Source organism: Chanodichthys erythropterus, chromosome 20 (genome assembly GCF_024489055.1).
Source record: "Chanodichthys erythropterus isolate Z2021 chromosome 20, ASM2448905v1, whole genome shotgun sequence".
Classification (NCBI taxonomy): Eukaryota; Metazoa; Chordata; class Actinopteri; order Cypriniformes; family Xenocyprididae; genus Chanodichthys; species Chanodichthys erythropterus.
This window is the reverse complement of record NC_090240.1, coordinates 32,234,701-32,255,634: the sequence shown is the minus strand read 5'-3', so window position 1 is coordinate 32,255,634 and position 20,934 is coordinate 32,234,701. Positions and strand designations below refer to the sequence as shown.

Genomic DNA, 20,934 nt, shown 5'->3' with positions numbered 1-20,934 from the left:
AGACAGAAAATTGAAGGAATAAACTGAAGAGAACACAATACATCAGTATGTTCTCTAAATGTAAATGTCTAGGGAGAAACACTTCAGAGTTTGAAAATGTCTTTCATCAGATATGTTACTTTTTAATTAATTTGACTAAATATCTAAAAATTAATTTTACTTTTGGTAACACTTTACAATAAGGTTCATTAGTTAAACATTAGTTAATGTATTAACTAACATGAACTAATCCTGAGCAATACATTTGTTACTGTATTTGCTAGTCTTCGTTAATGTTAGTTGATGAAAATACAGTTGTTCATTGTTTGTTCATGTTACTTCACAGTGCATTATACAACATTACACACTAACTAAAGTTAAAAAAAATCATAATCATAATCAAGGACCCCTTTAAGCCTTGTCTGTGAAACTGGGGGCCGGTGTTCTAACGTGAATACATTACTTTAATTAATAAAATAGTAATTTCCTCTGCAGTCAAGTTTAGTTCAAAATACAAGAGCATATTTTTACCACACTGTAGAAGCAAAGCATTTTATGTCTGACTAAGCAGAGAATTTGAGCTGACAAACTCCTGCAGGTCATGAAATGGCACAGAGAATACGTTATATATACCCTACTGCAGGGCGCAATACTCGCTTTATTTGCTTGTTATACTGTACAATGAATCTGTGTTTCTGCCCACAACAAATAGGTCACAAGGTCATATTTACACAGCTATGTTGCTATTGTGCAGGTTTATGTGGTTTAAAAGAATGGGTAATTTATTAACTCAAATCAGTCCCCAAAAGACTTAAATAAAATAAAAAAATAAAACATAAAATATAGAAGAGTTTTAATATATAGTGCTCTTTTGTATCTTTTGGAGCTCTACAGCATCATTCGTCATTATATGGAAAAGAGCCACTTAAACATTCTTCCAAGCATCTTCTTTTGTGCTCAAAGAAGAAAAGTCATATGGGTTTGGAACAGCATGAGGGTGAATAAATGATGACAGCCTTTTAATTTCTGGCTGAACAATCCTTGCAGTGGCAGAAAAACTGCAATGGATGTTCATTACAAAAGGATTACAAGTCGTGAGCATGTAAATCCTAGTGTAATGCAAAGGAAATCAGACTTCAAAAAGATGTTTCTTCTTTTATTCGTCCTCTTCATTTTATGAATGAAATCCTCAGAAAAGAAAAACGAAGAGGGGTCTGTTCTGAATGGTGTGAAATGCAGATGTCCTGTGCTGAACCGCCACAGAGGACTCGATTCTGTATCATCGAGAAAACACACACGCTCAAGGCCACAGAATGAGTCTGAGATTCAGCAGACACGCGTGGAAGCTGTTCAACTGGCTGTCGGAATCAGAATGCCTCTTTCACACCAGCCATCTGTGAATTTATCACTAACATCCATTATACATACACTCTAAAAGAACAAAAATGATACGTGCCTCCAGTAAACGTTTGCTCCGGCTGGGAAAATCAATCCAAGCTGTTTGCTATAGCACCGGGTCAAAGAACCGCATGATCCGGCTCGCCAAGACTTTTAATCAAACCACACACCAGCACTGGGAAAGATCCAGAAAACATTGGTCGTAGTCTGCAGGTAAGTCTGTTTCTACAGACGTTCATATCACCTTCGGATTGAAATGCTTGAGAAAGAAGGTGCAAATTCACACATACAAACACCTACTGTATTAGATGTGGCTAAATTCAGGTTCATTGAGAGTATTCAGAGTATACTTTCTTGAAGTCGCTGATAAACTGGCAAATCCATCCGAATAGTTCCTGGGAGTCTTGATCCAAAGGCTCTCCGAATTTTACCTGTGGAAGAAAAAGAAATAGAATGTACAGTGATATTGTCAAGTCAAGTTTATTTATATAATGCTTTAAACAATAAAAATTGCTTCATATTGTGAATGTTAACATCTAATACTAAATATAAAAAATAAACGTTCTTATATAGTACCTCTGATCAAATCAAAACATCCAAATACCTTGTTCTTTTAAATTTTTTCACTAATATCCATAAGTCATACTATTTAATGCCTGGAACACACCAAGCCGACGGATGGCCAGTTTTTGTTTGTCTGCCGACTAAGTTTTCTTAGTGTGTTCCGCATCGTCGGCTGAAGTTGGTCCTCGTCGGCTTTTTTTTGGCCGATTCGACATGTAATCAATCAATGTAGAATCATTGTCGGAGCTTGTCAAATCATTCTGATTGGCTGTTCAGCTACTGCCATCTGCTGGTACGGAAAGGCATTTCTTCTTACGCAGGCGCAGAACGGATGTGCTACTTGGCCTTCGGGTGTCGAGCGTCGGTTTAGTGTGTCAGGGCAACTTTGGACCCAGACGCAGCTGACGTGCGCCAACCCCGCAGTCTGCTTTCGTCGCCACTAGTTCGTCTGCATCGGCTTGGTGTGTTCCGGCTTAAAGGGGTCTTTTTTACATTCTCAACTCTCTTTAGTGTGTGTAATGTTGCTGTTTGAGCATGAAAAAGTTTAAATTCCTCATTTAAATAATTCCGCTGAAGGCATACACAAAATAAAGGGTCTGGTTGAGTTACTTAGCAGTGTGTTGAAACTCACGGTTATGATAAGGGTGTAACATTTCCAAAACATTCTTGAAGCGCTTGACCAATCACAACACACTGCTCCAGCCAACCAATCAGAGCACATTCGGAAGGAGGGTTTTCATAGAGAAAGGAACTGAACAGAGTGTCATCTCCCATTCCCTTTAAAAGCCAGGTGCGCTTGCACCATGGTGGATTATAGACACTCTCAACCAGACGAGTCAGATTAAATACATTTTAATATTTGGCATGTTTGTGTGCTGCTGTGTGTGTAACAAGCAGAGCATGCCCGCCTACAGGCACATATTACCAATGCGCTCTTTAAATAACAAAAAAATACTGTGCCATTGACTTTAGAGCAGGTCAATGGTGAAATCTATTTTAGTTGCCTCAAAATAGCAACACACCAACAATGTGCCTGAACCAAACGTCAACCTCCCCCAGATTCTCTTGAGGCCAATATGGAAGTGACTTAAACTGCAATTCATTGACTGGCCACTAGGGACAGGCTCCAAAAGAGAACAGAATCTCATTGAGTCACATTTTAAAATGGCCAAATTTACAGCAGAAAAAAAACATGTTTACAGGTTGGTACAAATTGTGGTTTTGGTCTATACTGCTAATGTTGCCCTTCATGACAACTGTGAGGGGGGTCAATTTTTTTATAACTCATCCGTTTAAATTATATTAAGCCTTAGAGTTCTGCATAATTAAAGGCGTGGTCACTTGAGTGACAGGTGGATCGCGCTGCTGTCTGTGAGCCGTCATGTTACCTCAGCTAATGCCAGCCACTAAATTTGGCATTTCTGCCGCGTCTGTGCTTTTTTCTGGATTATTTTATACAATTATAAAATAATTTTCTGCGTTAATGGTAGAGATAGATGTGCGTCTGTGTAGATGTGCACGCATGCGGAAGGAAAGGATCGTCGTGGCATTGGCTAAAAGTATAGTTCCTGAGATTTACTATGACTTTGGCTGGAGAATATCCCTCTCAAGACACCACAAACTCCGACAGCACTGCTTGGATATTATAACTAAAACTGCTGCATTTTGGACGCAGGCTAATTTTTTTGTGAAATGATCATATTCAGTTTTAAACGCTGCTCAGATTGCATAATTTCTTGAAGAACGATGATGGAGAGTAGATCATTCAGAAGAAATGTGATGCAAACAATGGATAATATATTAATATTTCATGGATTAAATGCTTTTGTGGACAAAAAGTACTGATTTTTTGTTTTTCAATGGACACTCATGGACATTTTACCCAAGTGCAACAGACTGGATTTATTTCACGATCACCATTTCATTATAAAGGTATGAAGTCCCGTTTGATTTTTCGTGTTGTCAGGTGCAAACCTGACACATGTTTCAATTAAGTGGTGCTGGAGCATATCGTAAAAAAGACGCCGTAGATTGACAGTAAACCTTTATAACTTTCTAATGATATAACTTATTTTATTAACTAATAAAAATAAGCTATATCATTAGAAAATTAATATTTTAGATAGTATCTCCTTCGCCTGCTAACATGATCACGTCGAGCTAGGCGGGCATGGTTTCAGTAACCATGGCACCTCAGTTCAACCACGTCCCGCCTCTCTGCCCATTTTCAGTGATCCGGGAGTGACGTGCTGTGGCGCGCAGCTAAGATGGCAGCGGCCTCATTTTTGCCTCAAATCTGCTCTTCAGAACTCTACGGGTGACGTCACGGACACTACGTCCATATTTTTTTTTTCAGTCTAAGGCCTGGACACACCTCGTTTTCAGACCAGCACGCTTATGGGCGAACAGATGGGCAGAGTGCATTTGCTATTTAAACAACGTAGGTGCTGGACGTGAAAATGATAACTGTGTCAGGCTGAAACACTTGCGTCGCCTGGCGTCGCATTGTGCCGGGTGTATGATGGGGCCCTAAGACTTTGAAAAAGGGAAGAATAATTCCCCTTTAAAATGGAAAATATTTTTCAGTTTTAAACTTATTCATCCACCTAACAAACAACATCAAACTAGTTTTGAATGGCATGAGGGTGAGTAAATGAAAGCAGAATTGATATTTTTATACCAACTAATGCTGTGAACGACTGTTCAATCACATTCACACCTGCATAGACACCAGGAAGGCCAGATTTATAACCTTAATGCTGATAAACTAAGAGAAATAAACGAGCAAAAAATATTTTTTCCCAACACTCTCAGTTTCTCTCTTCATCCTGACTCTACTCTCCCCATTATTCCTGTCTCCACAGCCCCAAGTTGCTGTTTGCTGTATTTTTGCCCAAGGCTGAAAGTTTGGGCTGTAATTGTAAAACTAAAGCAATTCTCATCCCTGGCAGGAGACTCGCTCCTCATCCTGTCAAACTCACAATGGGCTGAATGTTCACAATGAAACACTCAGTCTTTATGGATGGTCTTGAAGAAAATTGGGACAGTTGGGAAATACAATACATGTTACAAACAGAGGAAAAGGACTCTCCTTAAGAATTTGTTCTTTCCCTTAATTATTAAGGAAGCAGTGTTTTTTGGGCCCAACTGGACTTTTAGTGCAAAAAGCAGTTACACTGTTTTGTTTTTTTGTCAGAAATGCGTAGAAACATAACACATACACTACTGTTCAAAAGTTTGGGGTCAGGAAGATAAAGAAGTCTTTTGTGCTCACCAAGGGTGTATTTATTTGATCAATAATACGGTAAAAACACTAATACTGTGTAATATTATTACATACATTGTTTTCTGTTTTGAATATTTTTTAAAAATGTAATTTATTCCTGTAATCAAAGCTGAATTTTCAGCATCATTACTCCAGTGTCACGTGATCCTTCAGAAATCATTCTAATATTGCTCCAAAAATAGTAAAACAAAAGCAAACAAAAAGCAAAAGAACAAGTAGATAACATATTTGTTTAAAATGCTGCATTTCTAGTTGCATTGCAGATTTTTTTAACAAATACCCCTCTGGTTCCCTGAAGACAATCTTCTGTGCTCATAACATATTTAGTGCTATAAACATCCCATGAACATCATGAGAACTGTCATCATAAATCAATCTCAATCCAGCATCATGTCCCTCGCAGTGAGGGAAAAAAACACTGTAACCTTGGTGAATGGGTGGCCTGAAATATATTCCCCCTTCCCAAAGTCCACCTGGCACAGATAAGCAGAAAAAGCCAATCTCCAGATAGCCGGTGATTCCGGCCCATCCGTCTCTCAAGGCTTCACAACAGAAGATATTGAAATAATAACTCAGGGATTACCAATATGTCAGTGTAGAGCTTCCTCATCTCCTCACACCTCTTCATCAGCTGTCTGAAATCGGCCTCATGCTTCTCGATGGCCATCTAGAGCCGGAGATAAAGGAAGAGCAGGTGTTACGGGCGTGCATTTTCCTTCTTTCCGTTTTTGGAGAGGTAGCACTGGCATTCTCAGCCTCAGAGGCTTTCGATCACTGATATTTCTCTCCAACCAGATCACATCAGAAAAAGCTTTTATACAGTCAAAAGGTGTATCAGCGCACAAGGGTTTGTGCATTATACGATCTAGATTAACTTCCTTTCTCTATGGAGTTGTGCAAGAATAACACAGTACATTGGATTTTCTTAAAGAATATCCTGGCCAGTCTTTTCAATATAATGAAAATTCATAAGGACAGGGGCTATCAAGCTCCAAACGGACTAAAAAGGAGTATACAAGCATTATAATGTATTGTATAGTCTTCTGAAATCATATGATAGCTTACTGAGAGGAAAAGACTGACATTTGAGTCATTAATCACTGAGAAGTTGCTTTGTCCAATTTGAGTGAATCAGAATGATTTTAAATCAGATCTTTTGATTCTGAAGTTCAACTCACTGAATTAGTGATACAATCACAGTCTTTATCAGCTCACTGAAAGAGTGATAACTTAAACTGCAAAGATTTTTAATATATCACACAAATAATATAGATTTTTTTGCATTCTTTTGCAGAAAGGAAAAACTTAAATCCCCGAAAAATACAGACTAGTACATAATTCAACATTTTGTGTTCGTGTTCCGCAAAAGAATTACTAGATAAAAAGTCACAAGAAAAAAAAAGTGTTTTGTTTTTTTTTCAGGGGCGAAAACAAGCTTCCATAATGTGATGTGCAATAATATGTATAATGCAAGATAACTGTAATTTTACCTTTAAGTCTTTGACGAATTTGGGGTGCTGATTGGCTGCATTTTTCCGTTTTTGTGCTTTCCTGTACTGGATGACCTTCTGAAACTCGTTCTTCACTACTAAATGGTGACAAAAGGGGGGAAATCTCTGTTAGAGGACACTTATAATGGACCAACTAAACTCTATGAATAAAATTGCAATGCTTTTATGCATTAATGCACAAGCAAGCCAAGCAGCAACAGGTTTAAATCAAACGCTCAGCTGATTAAAAAGTTATAAATTGTATGAAATGCTTGACCACACTTGAAAATAACAGCGGAAGGATTTGTTGACATTCTGAAAGCAAAAGTGCTCAATCAAGCATCAAAAGCATCTACAAAACAAAATACATCAGATAAGACCACGTACCATCCACCTCTGCTGTTAGACCTTTAACTGAAGCTGCAGGAAAACCACAGATACACACAATCAGAAGGCATTCAATTAAATCAGCCCAAAAAACATCTATCACATCTTCCCTTCCAATAAAATTTTGATTAGAGTACCCCCAGGAACAGTCTCGAATTCTGCAAGCTCCAGGAAAAAGGTGGCCAAACGTGGTTCTCGCAACATGATCTGCTCCACAAGGGCATGGAGCAAGGTGAACTTCCGATCGTTCCCGCGCAGCTGAGAAAGCTGGAAAAAGGATGGAAAAATAATGAATGTGTTTTCCATGCACCTGCACTTGAAAAAAGATGGTACATTTGCTGTGTTCCAAAACTTATTGAGCTGCCTATGTAGGGAGCATTTTAAGGCATCAAAGACACTTATTTTGACACTTGTATTCCATTTAATACTGAAAAAATAGTTAATAAAAATATTAAATATAATTTATAAACATAAAATTAACACATATATTATATAATTATAATATGTGATAAAACATTTATGATTTTATGATAGATTTACTGTGTCCAAAACCTAGTGAGCTTCCTATGTACAGTAGGAAGCATTTTAAAGCGTCATAGACACTTGCAGTGAAGCCAATCCCTAAATTGCATTGTTACAAACTCACTGAAAATAAATAAATAAATAAATATTTAGTATATACTAAAAAATGGATTGATAAAAATATATAATGTAATTTATAAATATTAAATAAACAAATATAAAATGTATTATGTATTTATATATGTATATGTGATACAAATTAATTATTTTATAATAAATTTGCTGTGTGTCCAAAATGTAGTGAGCTGCCTATGTAGGCAGCATTTTAAGGCATCATAGACACTTATTTCGATTTAACCAAATTGCAATGAAGGCAATTCCAAAATTGCATTGTGATAAACTCAAAAAATAAATAAATAAATAAATAAATAACTATAAATAAACTTGTATTCAATTCAATACTGGAAAAAAAAGTTACTAAAATATTTTGTTTAATATAATTTATAAATATAAAATAAATGTAAAATATACTGTTTTATATCATTATAATATGTGATAAAAATTAATTATTTTATAATAAATTTGCTGTGTGTCCAAAACCTAGTGAGCTGCCTATGTAGGCAGCATTTTAAGGTATCGTAGACACTTATTTTGATTGCAGTGAAGGCAATCCCTAAATTGCATTGTGGAAACTCAGTGAAAAATAAATAATATATTCAAGATGGCAGAAGAGGCAAGAGAAATAACTATTAATAAACTTGTATTCCATTTAATGCATAAAAACTAGATGATAAAAGTATAGCATTTAATACAAATTATAGATATAATATATATAATTATAATATGTAATAAATGTATTGTTTTATATATTAAAAATGTGTGTGATGTATTTTAATGCTTATTAATGCCATTAGGAACATATTAACCACAAATTCTATTCTGATTCTATAATCAGTTTCATGTGACATAGAGAGTTGCCAATGTGTTCCAAATTGGTCACTTATAAGGTTCCATAATGGTCGGGATGCTTCCTGTAGGCAGTGAGGCAGAGGTTTGGGCACGATTGGTCATATATCCCCAATCAAATATCCCATCTGACCTTAGGGTGTTAAATTTAGAGGATCAGGTAAACAAATATTTGTCTTGGGTGTGAGTGTGCATTTGTGAGAGTTTATGCACGTACATGCAAGCATCTTTGAATACCAATACCTTGCCCAAGGCCAGAGAAAGAGCGAGGTTTGACAATTCAACACCCCCGTGCATATTACCATCAACTAAAAATGGCAGAAGATAATGTCCTTGTATTGAAGAGCACCTCTATTGTGCACATGTGAAAAACCAGTTACCATTTTTTCAAAAGGATCTCCTTGACATCTCTAAGGTTCTGCTCTCTGATTAATCATACAGACACAATGCAAATGCTGTTGGAGTACTGCAGCCTCATGTGTGTGTTTTTAAAAATTGAGAATTTGTACAGTAAAGGGTGATGATGATAAGGAATGCATGTCGAGTCATCATGCTGCTAATTCAAAAAGGTTGAACTCTTATCAAATGGTAATGTGAATAACTTAAGCACTGAATATTAATCAAATAGTGCTAAACTCAAAACACTCCAATCTCAATTGCATCTTCTTAAAGAAAGAAAATATAAAGCGAGTATGCATGCCACAAAAACCAGCAAGCATGTTCAAGAGTGATTGTTTCAACTGCTCTCCATATGAAGTGGCCTGTAGAGAACAAGAGCGGTGATATATCAAGCTCTCTAGACCCATTCTTTATGGTAATGCATGTAGACATGAAGCCACTGCACCAATTTCAGCAGCCGCTCATTTAAAACTCACAGGGGGCTAAATGCTTATCTTCACATGGGTGGAAAAGGGGGCTGTATGTTTCTTGGTTATGTTGTTTACTATTTCAATCCTGAACCGTTCTTCAGAACTAAAAGATGACCAGGAGACATTAAATACACTGTTCAAAGCTTAGGCTTAGGTCAGAAAGGATCACTCATTTATTTCAAAAAGTCCAAAATGTTTTGAGAACTGACTTTTATTCAGCAAGGACGCATTAAATTGATTAATTTCACATTGTTAGTGCTTTTTTATTTCAAATAATTCTTAAAAATGTATGTTTTTCACAAAAATATTAATATTAACTGTTTTTAACATTGATAATAATAAGAAATGTTTCTTGAGCAGCAAAACAGCATATTAGAATGATTTCTGAAGGATCATGTGAAACTGAAGACTGGAGTAATGATGCTGAACTCAATATTGATCACAAAAATAAATGGCATTATAAATTATATTAAAATAGAAAACAGTTATTCTAAATTATAATAATATTTTACAATATTTTACTGTATTTTGGTCAGATAAATGCAGCCTTGGTGAGCAGAAGAGACTTCTTTCAAGAGCATTAAAAATCTGACTAAACTTTTAAATGTTAGAGTAAATATTGATTTCAAATTTTATATATATATATATATTGTTCACTTGAGTACTTACAATATCCCAAATGTTTCCAACTATTTTTAAATCGTGAGAAAATTGCAATTTTAACCAAGGCTCCGGGACGTGTGAGGAGACGCCGGTCAATTGCGTCATACCCGCGTTACCCTCGGTTTCCAGTTTTATTTTGTAGAAACCATGGAAACACCAAAGACGCTTTAATATTTACATGTTTTAATATACAAGGGAACAACTGTTTTGATATATTCATAGACAGAAAACTAATTGTTATATAGCTCAACACGTTTAGTCTTATTGTTTAAATCAATTTTGAATTTTTGCGAGTATCATGCTTTACCATGACTCAGAGAAAAACACTATTTTGTCAAGTAGCTAACATAGCATAATCAGATGCAGCTTTATTTTTAGTAACAGTAATACATAATTTTCTCCATCATACAATACGTTTTAAAATTAATTGCTTGCCATTTATCAACACAAGACATCCAGTATTTAATATGATATTCTTAAATCGATCTATTTTACTGCAGTGTGTAACAGTGTCTCACAGCAGCCGCCGAGCGAACGCTCAGAGTAACATTATAACATTTTCAACACACTTAAATGTATCTAATATGATAAACAGCATTGTGTTACCTCATACTCATGACTGGAAAAGCGGAAGCAGCGCCGGCGACTGTGTCATAATAAAAGTTCTACTGCTTGCGAGGCATGTGTTGCGCAATCGCTCCAGCTCCTCGTTCAGCTCCCACAACACTCAGTCCTGCTCTGCTTCATACTACAATAACATTAATAATCACATCCATGAACATGATTTCTTCCCGACTCTAATCCCTATTCTTTCAATTCAAGCTTGTAGAAATTAAAGCGTAAATATCAATGATATAAAATTATATGTTTCTATAAAATTATACTTTTCTGATACTGGTGTTCCCATCATGCACTGAGACATGAATAATTAATAAGGTTGATTTTTTTTTTTTTTTTTTTTTTTTTTTGCTGTTTTCAATCTGTATTTACACTGTTTCATCATTGCCTTTGTTGTTAGGTTTAGTAACTTGAGATTTTGTGACATCTGGAGCTCATTTTCTTCTCAAAATGACAAATTCATATTCAAAAAACGATTTATCGAATGTTACCATCATTGTGTATGTCTACCAAGTATTGAAGTCTCTGTGTTCGGGTGAGTGCCACATTTTTGTAGATGATGTAGATATGGTGTCTCCACGATATCTATTGTATTATTTACTTAGATGTTTCTAAGTAAAGCATACACTTTAAAAGCATGGTTTAATTCAAAGTTATATTATTTGAGTGAAAAGTTAATTTTGTTAAATTTACTTAACTTAGTTAAGCAGATTGTACTTAATTCTATGTGTGAAATTAAATGTAGTTAAGTAATATTTACTTAATTTCTTTATGAATGTTAAGTTCAATAGTAAGTAGATTTTACTTGATAATAACAGGCAGAGCAGTAGCAGTAAAATTTACTTAAAATGTGCTACAAGGATTTTTTCAAGTAAATCCTAAAAGTTATTTTTTTCAGTGTGGTAACATGATATATTAAATGATGAAATGACATTCATGATGAACATGTCAGGGTAGGGGGTTTCATTCATCACCAAAGCTGCCATGTACAGATTTACTTCATCACAGAGTAAGAATGTTATCTTCTTCCATGTCATGTTTCTATGGAGGAAGCACAGAGGTGGTGCACTCAGATACCTCATTAGCAAAGGAGGAAGTCATTCAGCTTATTGTGCAAGTGCCCTTAAATCTTGCCACTGAGAAACTGGGTTTTCAGCATCCTGGCTGCAAAAATCGATACAAATTACCACTGTGTGTCACTAATGACTCAGCGAGCTAGGAAAAAAAGCCATGCCGTGTGGCTAATGAATTGGGCTGCTGCGGCAAGAGTTTGCAGAAATGAACAACAAAGAGAAACTCATAGGAACATAGGAAGCCATAGGGAATTGGGAATTATGTTTTAATATTATAATATAAATAGGTATATGTAATTAGTAGTAATTATCTCACTCATTCATCCCCTTTTCCAGCCAATCACAATGTCTCGTTTGTCTTTAAAACCCCATTAATGGTATGTTTTTCTATACTAGCAGTTCGCCGAGTATGTTATTTCCCACCACCACCCCAAACGCCCACCAGTCTAGGTCCCTGTCCTGTCCAACAAGAAAATGGCCTCAATTTATTGCCTCCAGGCTGGGTCAAAGTCAGAGGATAGACTCTCGCCCCTGCCATCTAACGGCAGGCGCTGATGGCTCTCCGTCTTCCTCCTTCTGACTGCACGGACGGGCGTCTGTGCCAAAAGGACTTTTTATCATGTTTAACAAAATAAAATATTTTGTATTTCTTAATCGTTTTTTTTAAGCCTTTGTGGTCTTCCAGAACTTAAAGTCTTATTCACTTTCTCTATAAGTAAACAGATTTTTAAGACCAATGTTTTAAGACAGACTGACCATGATAACTGCGGTTGTTGTTATGATTTATGCTTCTGTAGAATCCACAAGATTTTAACTTCTGGAAACAAAACAAGAAAACTCACCACTCCCAGAAGCACTGTGAATTATGTAATCGAGTCACTCTACACTCTCAAAGTACTTATATATATATATATATATATATATATATATATATATATATATATATATATATATATATATATATATATATATATATATATATATATATATATATATATTTATTTATTTATGAATGTTTTAAACAACAACAAATACATTTATTTTCACTAAGGCTGCATTTATTTAATGAAAAGTCTGAAAAAACAGGAATATTGTGAAATATTATTACAATTTAAAATAACTCTTTTCTATTTTAACATATTTTAAAATGTAATTTATTCCTGTGATGGTAAAGCTGAATTTTCAGCATCATTACTCCAGTCTTCAGTGTCACATGATCCTTCAGAAATCATTCTAATATGCTGCTAATATATTTCTTATCATTATCAATGTTGAAAACAGTCTTGTGGACACTGTGATGCATTTTTTAAGGACTCTTTAACTGAATAGAAAGTTCAAAATAACAGCATTTATTTGAAATAGAAATCTTTCGTAACATAATAACTGTCTTAATTGTTAATTTTAATCCATTTAATGTGGCCTTGCTGAATAAAAGTGTTAATTTCTTTAAAAAAAAAAAAGTTTGAATGGTAGAATATGTGAGAGAGGGTATTTCAGGAGATGTGACTATTATTTCAGTTCATTTGTGTGCAAAGCTGTGCGAGCAACAAAGTGTGACCAAAAAGAGAGACTGCTACTTGCTAAAATACCTGGAAAAGCTACATTTTGAAAAAAATTTCAAACCATATTATTAGTTACCCTCAGTGCTGTTACCAAGGCTGAACAGATTAAAAAACTGGAGGAGAAATGAAATCTTGTAGAAAAAGAAAGAGAAATAAAAACCTGTATGCCAATAAAATTCCTCGCCATCCCCCAAATGTCATTTGCTGGCGATGCGGGTCCTACCTTAGTTAAGGATGAGAGGCGAAATCCCTTGGCCCTGTCCTTGCCTGCGTTCTGGTTGAGGTAATTGCCCACAGCCAGAAGGTACTCCAGCACACTGACAAATGACTCACAAGCCCACAGCTGCTGGCACATGCGGATCTTCTGGATAATCAGCTGCAAGACAAACAGAGAGGCCAGAACATGTCATCTCCAACTAATCGAACTGCAAACTTTTTCCTGCCTCTCACTTAACAGCCATAGACACTTAAGCACAGAGAGGATTTCTCAGCGGTCTTGTTGACACAGACCGTTCTTGTCAAGTGTATATCAGAGCCTACACAGGAAGTGTTGTAATATATTATTTGAAGCTGGAAAGAAAGGTAAACCTGAGGATCGGTGGTCATTAGGTTAAGGGGTTCTTACTGAAATAACAAGTACAAGGTACCATCAACGACTACCATACGTCAACAACACACTTAAATCAGGGCTATTACAAGAGTGCTTGACAATATGCATGTTAAATCAAAACGGTATGGTGTACGACCAAAGGCCCGTTCACACCAAAAAAATCTATAACGATAACTATATTTGCGTCTACACCAACAAACGATAACGGTCTGTTTATTTTAAGCTCACGCACTGAGTGTGTACAACATGTTTTTGCTTTTCTGTGGTTTACAACAATTAATAAGCTCCAATATATTCAAAACTCTGCAGCTAGGGTTCTCACTTATTCAAAGAAATCTTCTCACATTACTTCCATTCTACACAGACGCCATTGGCTACCCGTTCGTTTTCGTATTCAATACAAAATACTCCTCATCACATTCAAAGCACTTCATGGTCTTGCCCCCCAGTATATTTCTGATCTCATTCATACCTACTCTCTTGTGTGCACATTAAGATTTTCGAATACTGGTCTGTTGTTGATTCCACGTCACAAGCTAGTATCATTTGGTGGTCGGCATTTTGCATCTCTGCCCCCATACTTTGGAACTCCATTCCCAAACACATTCGGGATCTCTCATCATTACATGATTTCAAAACCCACCTTAAAACATATGTTTTTGTTTCTTGTTTCTCTGACTGTATGATGTTATGTGTTATGCATTCTATGTTTTCATATTGTTTTTCTGTCTGCTGTCATATTTATGTATTGTAAAGCGACCTTGAGTTTGCAGAAAGGCGCTATATAAAATAAACATTATTATTATTTACATGGCTTTAACCAGCAGATGTCCTCAGCATGCTATGTTTCGAGTGAATAGCTAGTGTAATCGATCTAATCTAACAGTGAATTTAGCTGACGAAGTCAATACAGTGAAATAATAAACAACGCCTAGTCTTTTTCACTGCAACTTCAAAGGAAGCAAGACAGTGTTGTTAAATCTAGCACTGGACACCAGAGGTAATTTTTCAGGACTCACAACCACATTCTCTGAATTTTCGCGCTGTGTGAACGGAACCGCACTGGACAACTAGTTGTCTGTCACGTCATATAGTGTGAGAGAGCCGCTCTCCTGAGGTGTTTTGTGTCATTTCGCTTTCGGTAACTTACAGCGACAGAGATATGAGCTGTGCGTCATCTTAAGTTGTTAGATCCAATCACTGTTTTCCACTGGAGTGGCTCCCGTCAGTTTCTTTTCCAAATTCAAATGCCATGCACGAGACGTCGCAAAGAACGTGACACGCGAGTGCTATGGTTAAACACTCCGGCTATCGCGTGTTTACATGCTGATGTTGGTTAATGAAGTTTGAATGGATACACTCATGGTTCAATTGGTCTTTTGTCATGTCAAAAGTGACTTTTCAGTTTTTTGGACATCGCCATCTTTAATATTACATTGGTGACTGTCGTTATGGTTACTAGTAAGAGAATACAGGCTTGACTCTCATTGCACATTAAAGGGTTAGTTCACCCAAAAATTCAACCCTCATGTCGTTCCAAAGCTTACTGTCCCTCCATTGAAAATGTATGTACGGTAGACTGTCCATGTCCAGAAAGGAAATAAAAACATCATCAAAGTAGTCCATGTGACATCAGTGGGTTAGTTAGAATTTGTTGAAGCATCGAAAATACATTTTGGTCCAAAAATATCAAAAACTACAACTTTATTCAGCATTGTCTTCTCTTCCGGAATCCTTTCCATTGAATTGATTCCATTGAATCCTTTCATCTGTCGGTGCTGGTAATGCACTTTTACGTCGCCGTGGTTGTTTTTGTTTTTGGTTCACGGCGATTGGCATACAGCTTATTGGTGCATTACCGCCCCCTTCTGCTCCGGAGTGTGGTTCACGACTCCACAGTGACGCTGCTGATGTAAGACGCTGCTGACGTGTTATCTGGTGCGCCAGAGCTTTGTTTACAGTCTGAGGGAGACGCACGCTGTATTCAAGCTATTCTACATCGTTTGTATTTTGGTATTGCTATATTTTTAAAAATGGTGCGTAAGTGTGCATGTCGCAGATGTCCTAATCACCAAAAACAATGACGGCGGCGTAAAAGTGCATTACCAACGCCGACCGATGAAAGGATTCAATGGAATCAATTCAATGGAATCAATTAAATGGAACGAATTCCGGAAGAGAAGACAATGCTGAATAAAGTCGTAGTTTTTGTTATTTTTGGACCAAAATGTATTTTCGATGCTTCAAAAACTTCTAACTAACCCACTGATGTCACATGGACTACTTTGATGATGTTTTAATTACCTTTCTGGACATGGACAGTCTGCCGTACATACATTTTCAATGGAGGGACAGAAAGCTCTCGGACTAAATATAAAATATCTTAAACTGTGTTCCGAAGATGAACGGAGGTCTTACGGGTTTGGAACGACATGAGGGTGAGTCATTAATGACAGAAATTTCATTTTTGGGTGAACTAACCCTTTAATACAGACAGTGTTCCAGACGCTACTGTTAGTTGCTGTGTGAACGAGACATTTCAAGACTCACACCTGTAAGTAAATGCGGTTGTCAATTCCAAAAACTGACAGTGTGAACGTGGCCATAAAGCCACGTTTCCACCTCAGGAACTTTCCCCAGGCACTAGGGACTTTGGAGTAGTATTCAGAGTGTTTCAACCGCAGGGACTGAACTTCCCCCTCAGAAAGTCCCTGTTCATGAGTTAGCACTGTTTTCAAGGTTCAGGAACTTTCGTGGATGGCACTTGGGCACTGAATGTGCTGATTGGTTGAGTTCACACACCATTTTGATTGGTTAAATGTATGTAGCTTCTTTATTTTCAACCCCCATTTTTAAAAGTCTGTTGTGTGCAAGCAGTAAGAGTTGTTTGTTATTCGAATCAACATTGGAGTTAAAAAAATATGACCGATGGCCCAACACTTTATTAGGTTTATATGCGGAGGACGAAATCCAGTGGGAACTGGAAAGTCACGTGCAGTCCTGCGTCACCGGACTAATTTGCCTAATCTTCACGGTACTTTAGACCATAATGGAAATACAGACAGCAGCAGGTCTGGGGAGAAAAAAAGTTTCGGGGAAAAAAAATTCCTGGGACAAATTGTTCCGGGCAATTTCGGTGAAAGTCAACATAAAAAAATGTACAGATACCGAAATGCATAAATGTCCATATTCACACCATTGCACTCGTCTAGAAATAACATTAGGTTTAGTCTAATAGATTGCATTTGTGAACACTAAACTCACAGTGGATCAGGATGTGAATGTGTAATATTCCCAGAACCACAGTGGATTACTTCCAATTAACTTCACCACATTAGATACACCATATTCATTTTAGGCTGTCTGATTAACATTCCTATTAATACCACAAGTAACAAGTGTATGGTTCTTTTAGGAAAAGGCCCTTGTGTTTTAGCCAAGATAAACAGGTTAGGCCGAAAGGAGGCATTGTGAGCTGCTAGCATTAATTGCAATCGCTGTTTGCGGTATTAGTTTGTTATTTTCCAACCTGTCTAACAAGCTAGCGTACTGAACCCCTGAGTAAAGAGCAACAGCGGAGAGACCATCTGAAGGAGAAAGTCCTCACACACAGCTTGATTTGACATCTACGATCTATAAGACAAACCATTAGACCATATGCTCATCTGTTTCCATCGTAACCTCGGCCTCAATCCATTACCTTTGAGCCCTCTCCTTCATTTCCACCTGGTGATTCACACTCTTAAACACCAATTTAACCAAAGCTAGCTATGCTAATCAAGTCCCAGTGGGCAGAAACTTCAGCTAAGCTTCTTCCCAACACTCCAAATGAGTGATCTTCTTGCATTTTTTACTTCAGTTCTCTCAAACTCCCGTGTTTCGCTAACCTCACGAGCTCTTTGAGCATTGCACACTCTGTTTACTAAAAGCTCACAATGCCACAAGGAGTTAGCATTCCTTTGACAGCGTTTAGACAAAGCACAACACACCTAGAGAGCTTTTCAGTATTCCCCACTCTAAGCCAGACCAATTTTACACCCTAGCACCCAGCCTGTCAGATGGTGGCTAAATCCGCCTTAATGTTACAGGTTTAAAAAGACAATCCCATGGATTTAATAGCAGTGGAGGAAAGAGAACTCTGGGTACTTGTTTTGGGAACTCATAACAATGGAAGACGTTTTCTTGGGGTCCAAACTAAGTTACGCTATAACATTTTCAGACAAAAATAGCATTTTAAAGGGATAGATCACCCAAACATGTTGACTCATGTCATTCAAAACCTGTATGACTTTCTTTCTTCTGTGGAACACAAAAGGAGATATTTTGAAGAATGTTGAGGTCCAAACAACATTGACAACATTGGACCCCATTGACTTTCACCATATAGACAAAACATTTATGTTCCACGGAATAAAGCAAGCCATACAGGGTTGGAATGACATGAGGGTGAGTAAAAGATGACAGAATTTTCAAATTTGGGTGAATTATCCATTTATTTCATCTTATGTTCCTTTAAAGAGAACATGAAATCAAAATGCACTCAATTTATTTCCTTAAAACACGTTCATTGATGCAGTTTTTCCCAAAAAATTAAAATATAATAACTCTCCTTTTGAGCTGACAAGACCATAAATAATGTTAAGCAAAAACCAAATAGCTATTTAGAAATAATTTTGGATTTCTGTTGTAAATAATGCAGCATTTATAAAATAGTTACAATACTTAGCAATTTATTGCTGGTTAATATTAAAGGGTTAGTTAATTACTCACCCTCATGTCGTTCCACACCTGTAAGACCTTCGTTCATCTTCAGAACACAAATTAAGATATTTTTGATAAAATCGACTCGTCCATAGACAGCACTTTAACTGACATTTTCAAGGTCCAGAAAGGTACATTGTTAAAATAGCCCATTTGGCTACAGTGTTTCAACCTTAATTTTATGAAGTGGCGAGAATTGTGCGCAAAAACAAAACAAAAATAACGACTTTATTCAACAATCTCTTTTTTTCCCTGTCATTATCCTTACATAGTTAATCGCAGTAAGCACAGTGAAGGCTTCCATGTTTATGTCCGAATGCCCTCTCACTATTGGCCAAAACTGATCACGTGATCAGCACGACACATGCGTGTGATGCTGACGCAGGAGCCGGCCAATAACGAGTCAGCGTTCTGACGTAGAACCTGGAAGTGCTGGATGTAAACAATGTATGAGAATGACACAAAGTTATTTTAGTTTTGTTTTTGTATAAATATATATATATTCTTCTATATGTATATTATAATATACATGTATATTTTAAAATATAGCATTTAATCAGACATTGTAATGCCATCATATTTTGAAATACGAGAGTCTAAATAAATAAAGTAGCCGGGCTTAATGCTATATGCAAGTGGATTTTCAGATATACATTCTCACACCAACACATACTCAAATTCCAGTATCTTTGACGACAGTCTGTGACACCACCGAGCAGGGCAAGGTGGACAGAAGAGCAACATCGGCTAAAATAGCTGTCAATTCCCTGAGGCGAAAAAACGTAAGCCCTTACTGACACTCAAATGCTGAGTCAGGCCTATTTTGATGCCATATAACACCCATAACCTCTGGAAAAATCCCCCACATGTCCATGATCCTGACCTCCACACTTAAACCTCCAGGACTCATCCAGTATATAATCATCTGTTCACACAGAAAATCTTCTGAAAATGAATGTTACATCTCTGCCTGCATACCTTTAAAACGCTACATTTGTTCATTAGAGGGATTTCGCAGCGCTGAGTGAACTTAACATGAGAGAGAAATGTATTAGTGGTGCAGAGTAGAGGAGCCAGGTGGGTATAAGGGACTCAAATAAAAACGAACTTTTGAGATGCATCGAAAGTACAAGAGTGATTTCAACTTTTTTTTTACTCGCAGGTAGAAAAAGCCTTCAGAGTGCTCTTTGGGCTACATCTCCTTCTCCCGGCACTACCTCTCTCTAACTAATAAATGACTTGAAGGAAATTTGCCATTAGAAACTCTTTCAGCCCACTCTAAGTGCTGATTCGTTGGGAACAGAACCCCTGTGTATTAATGCACGAATCTTTTTTTTCACCTCAAGTCCATTTCATTTATTTTTTCCAAGCACCTGCTGTCTGCCAAGATTATCTTTTGCATTAGTAAATGAGCTTTTTATTCTTTCTCTTTGTTTCCCCCCCCCTTCGTTCAGCTGTGTGCCTCAGGAGCCACCTTTGCACAGCTTCAATACTGATTTCCTCCAGGCGTACTGTGAGACTTGAGTTCACATGAGATTGTTTTTCCACAAACAAACTTTTCATTTTCTTCTTCTGTCAATCATAATCATCAGTGCAGTGCTAACTGCAAAACAAATGCCAGCGCACACACACAAACATGCAAATGAATGCACACACACATACATGCTGCTTATCATAACTTAAAAGTAATAATGAATGCATCCAAAAGTGCCTCTCTTTTCTTGTATCATCTAAAAAAAATAATATTGGCGGCGTATTCTGAATGTGCCCTATCGGTAAGTAATTCAGTAGAGTTCAGAGAAAAAGAGAGGCAAAAGGCAAGAGAAACCGAGACAGGCTGACACAAACATGACTGACAGGTGCATATGAGGTGTTTGTAATGCGAGTCTGACCGGCGTGAGGTCCTCCATACAGATGGGCAGCTCTCGCAGCGTGAGCAGCAGGTCCAGGCGGGCGCTCAGGTTCGGGATGTTACACATCTGAGGAAGAGGTGATATGTCATAAAACAGCCTAGACAATGTCACCAAGATATGCAGCAACACCTTCACACGTGCTCAATTTGGTTCATACGGGTGAATCTCACAAATAGAAAATGAAAAAATCCAGGTCTTATTTCACACCAAAATCAAAGCGAACAATTATATATTTATATGATTATACTTTAGGACCCACTTTACAATAGGATT

At 37.0% G+C, this 20,934-nt stretch overlaps 1 protein-coding gene across 2 annotated transcripts in view; it reads right to left on the bottom strand.

The window, feature by feature from the left end:
• Nucleotides 1-248: 248 nt before the first annotated feature.
• LOC137009460 (uncharacterized) overlaps nucleotides 249-20,934 on the bottom strand; it is a 59,153-nt gene continuing 38,467 nt past the window's right edge. For both annotated transcript variants that reach the window (XM_067371708.1, XM_067371707.1), the window contains 7 exons: nucleotides 20,641-20,727; nucleotides 13,601-13,753; nucleotides 7,242-7,371; nucleotides 7,105-7,137; nucleotides 6,718-6,815; nucleotides 5,811-5,894; nucleotides 249-1,808 (listed from right to left, as the gene is read on the bottom strand). In XM_067371708.1, the coding sequence (XP_067227809.1) occupies nucleotides 1,704-1,808; nucleotides 5,811-5,894; nucleotides 6,718-6,815; nucleotides 7,105-7,137; nucleotides 7,242-7,371; nucleotides 13,601-13,753; nucleotides 20,641-20,727 (690 nt within the window). In that variant the 3' untranslated portion in view covers nucleotides 249-1,703. The remainder of the gene's footprint in view (nucleotides 1,809-5,810; nucleotides 5,895-6,717; nucleotides 6,816-7,104; nucleotides 7,138-7,241; nucleotides 7,372-13,600; nucleotides 13,754-20,640; nucleotides 20,728-20,934) is intronic.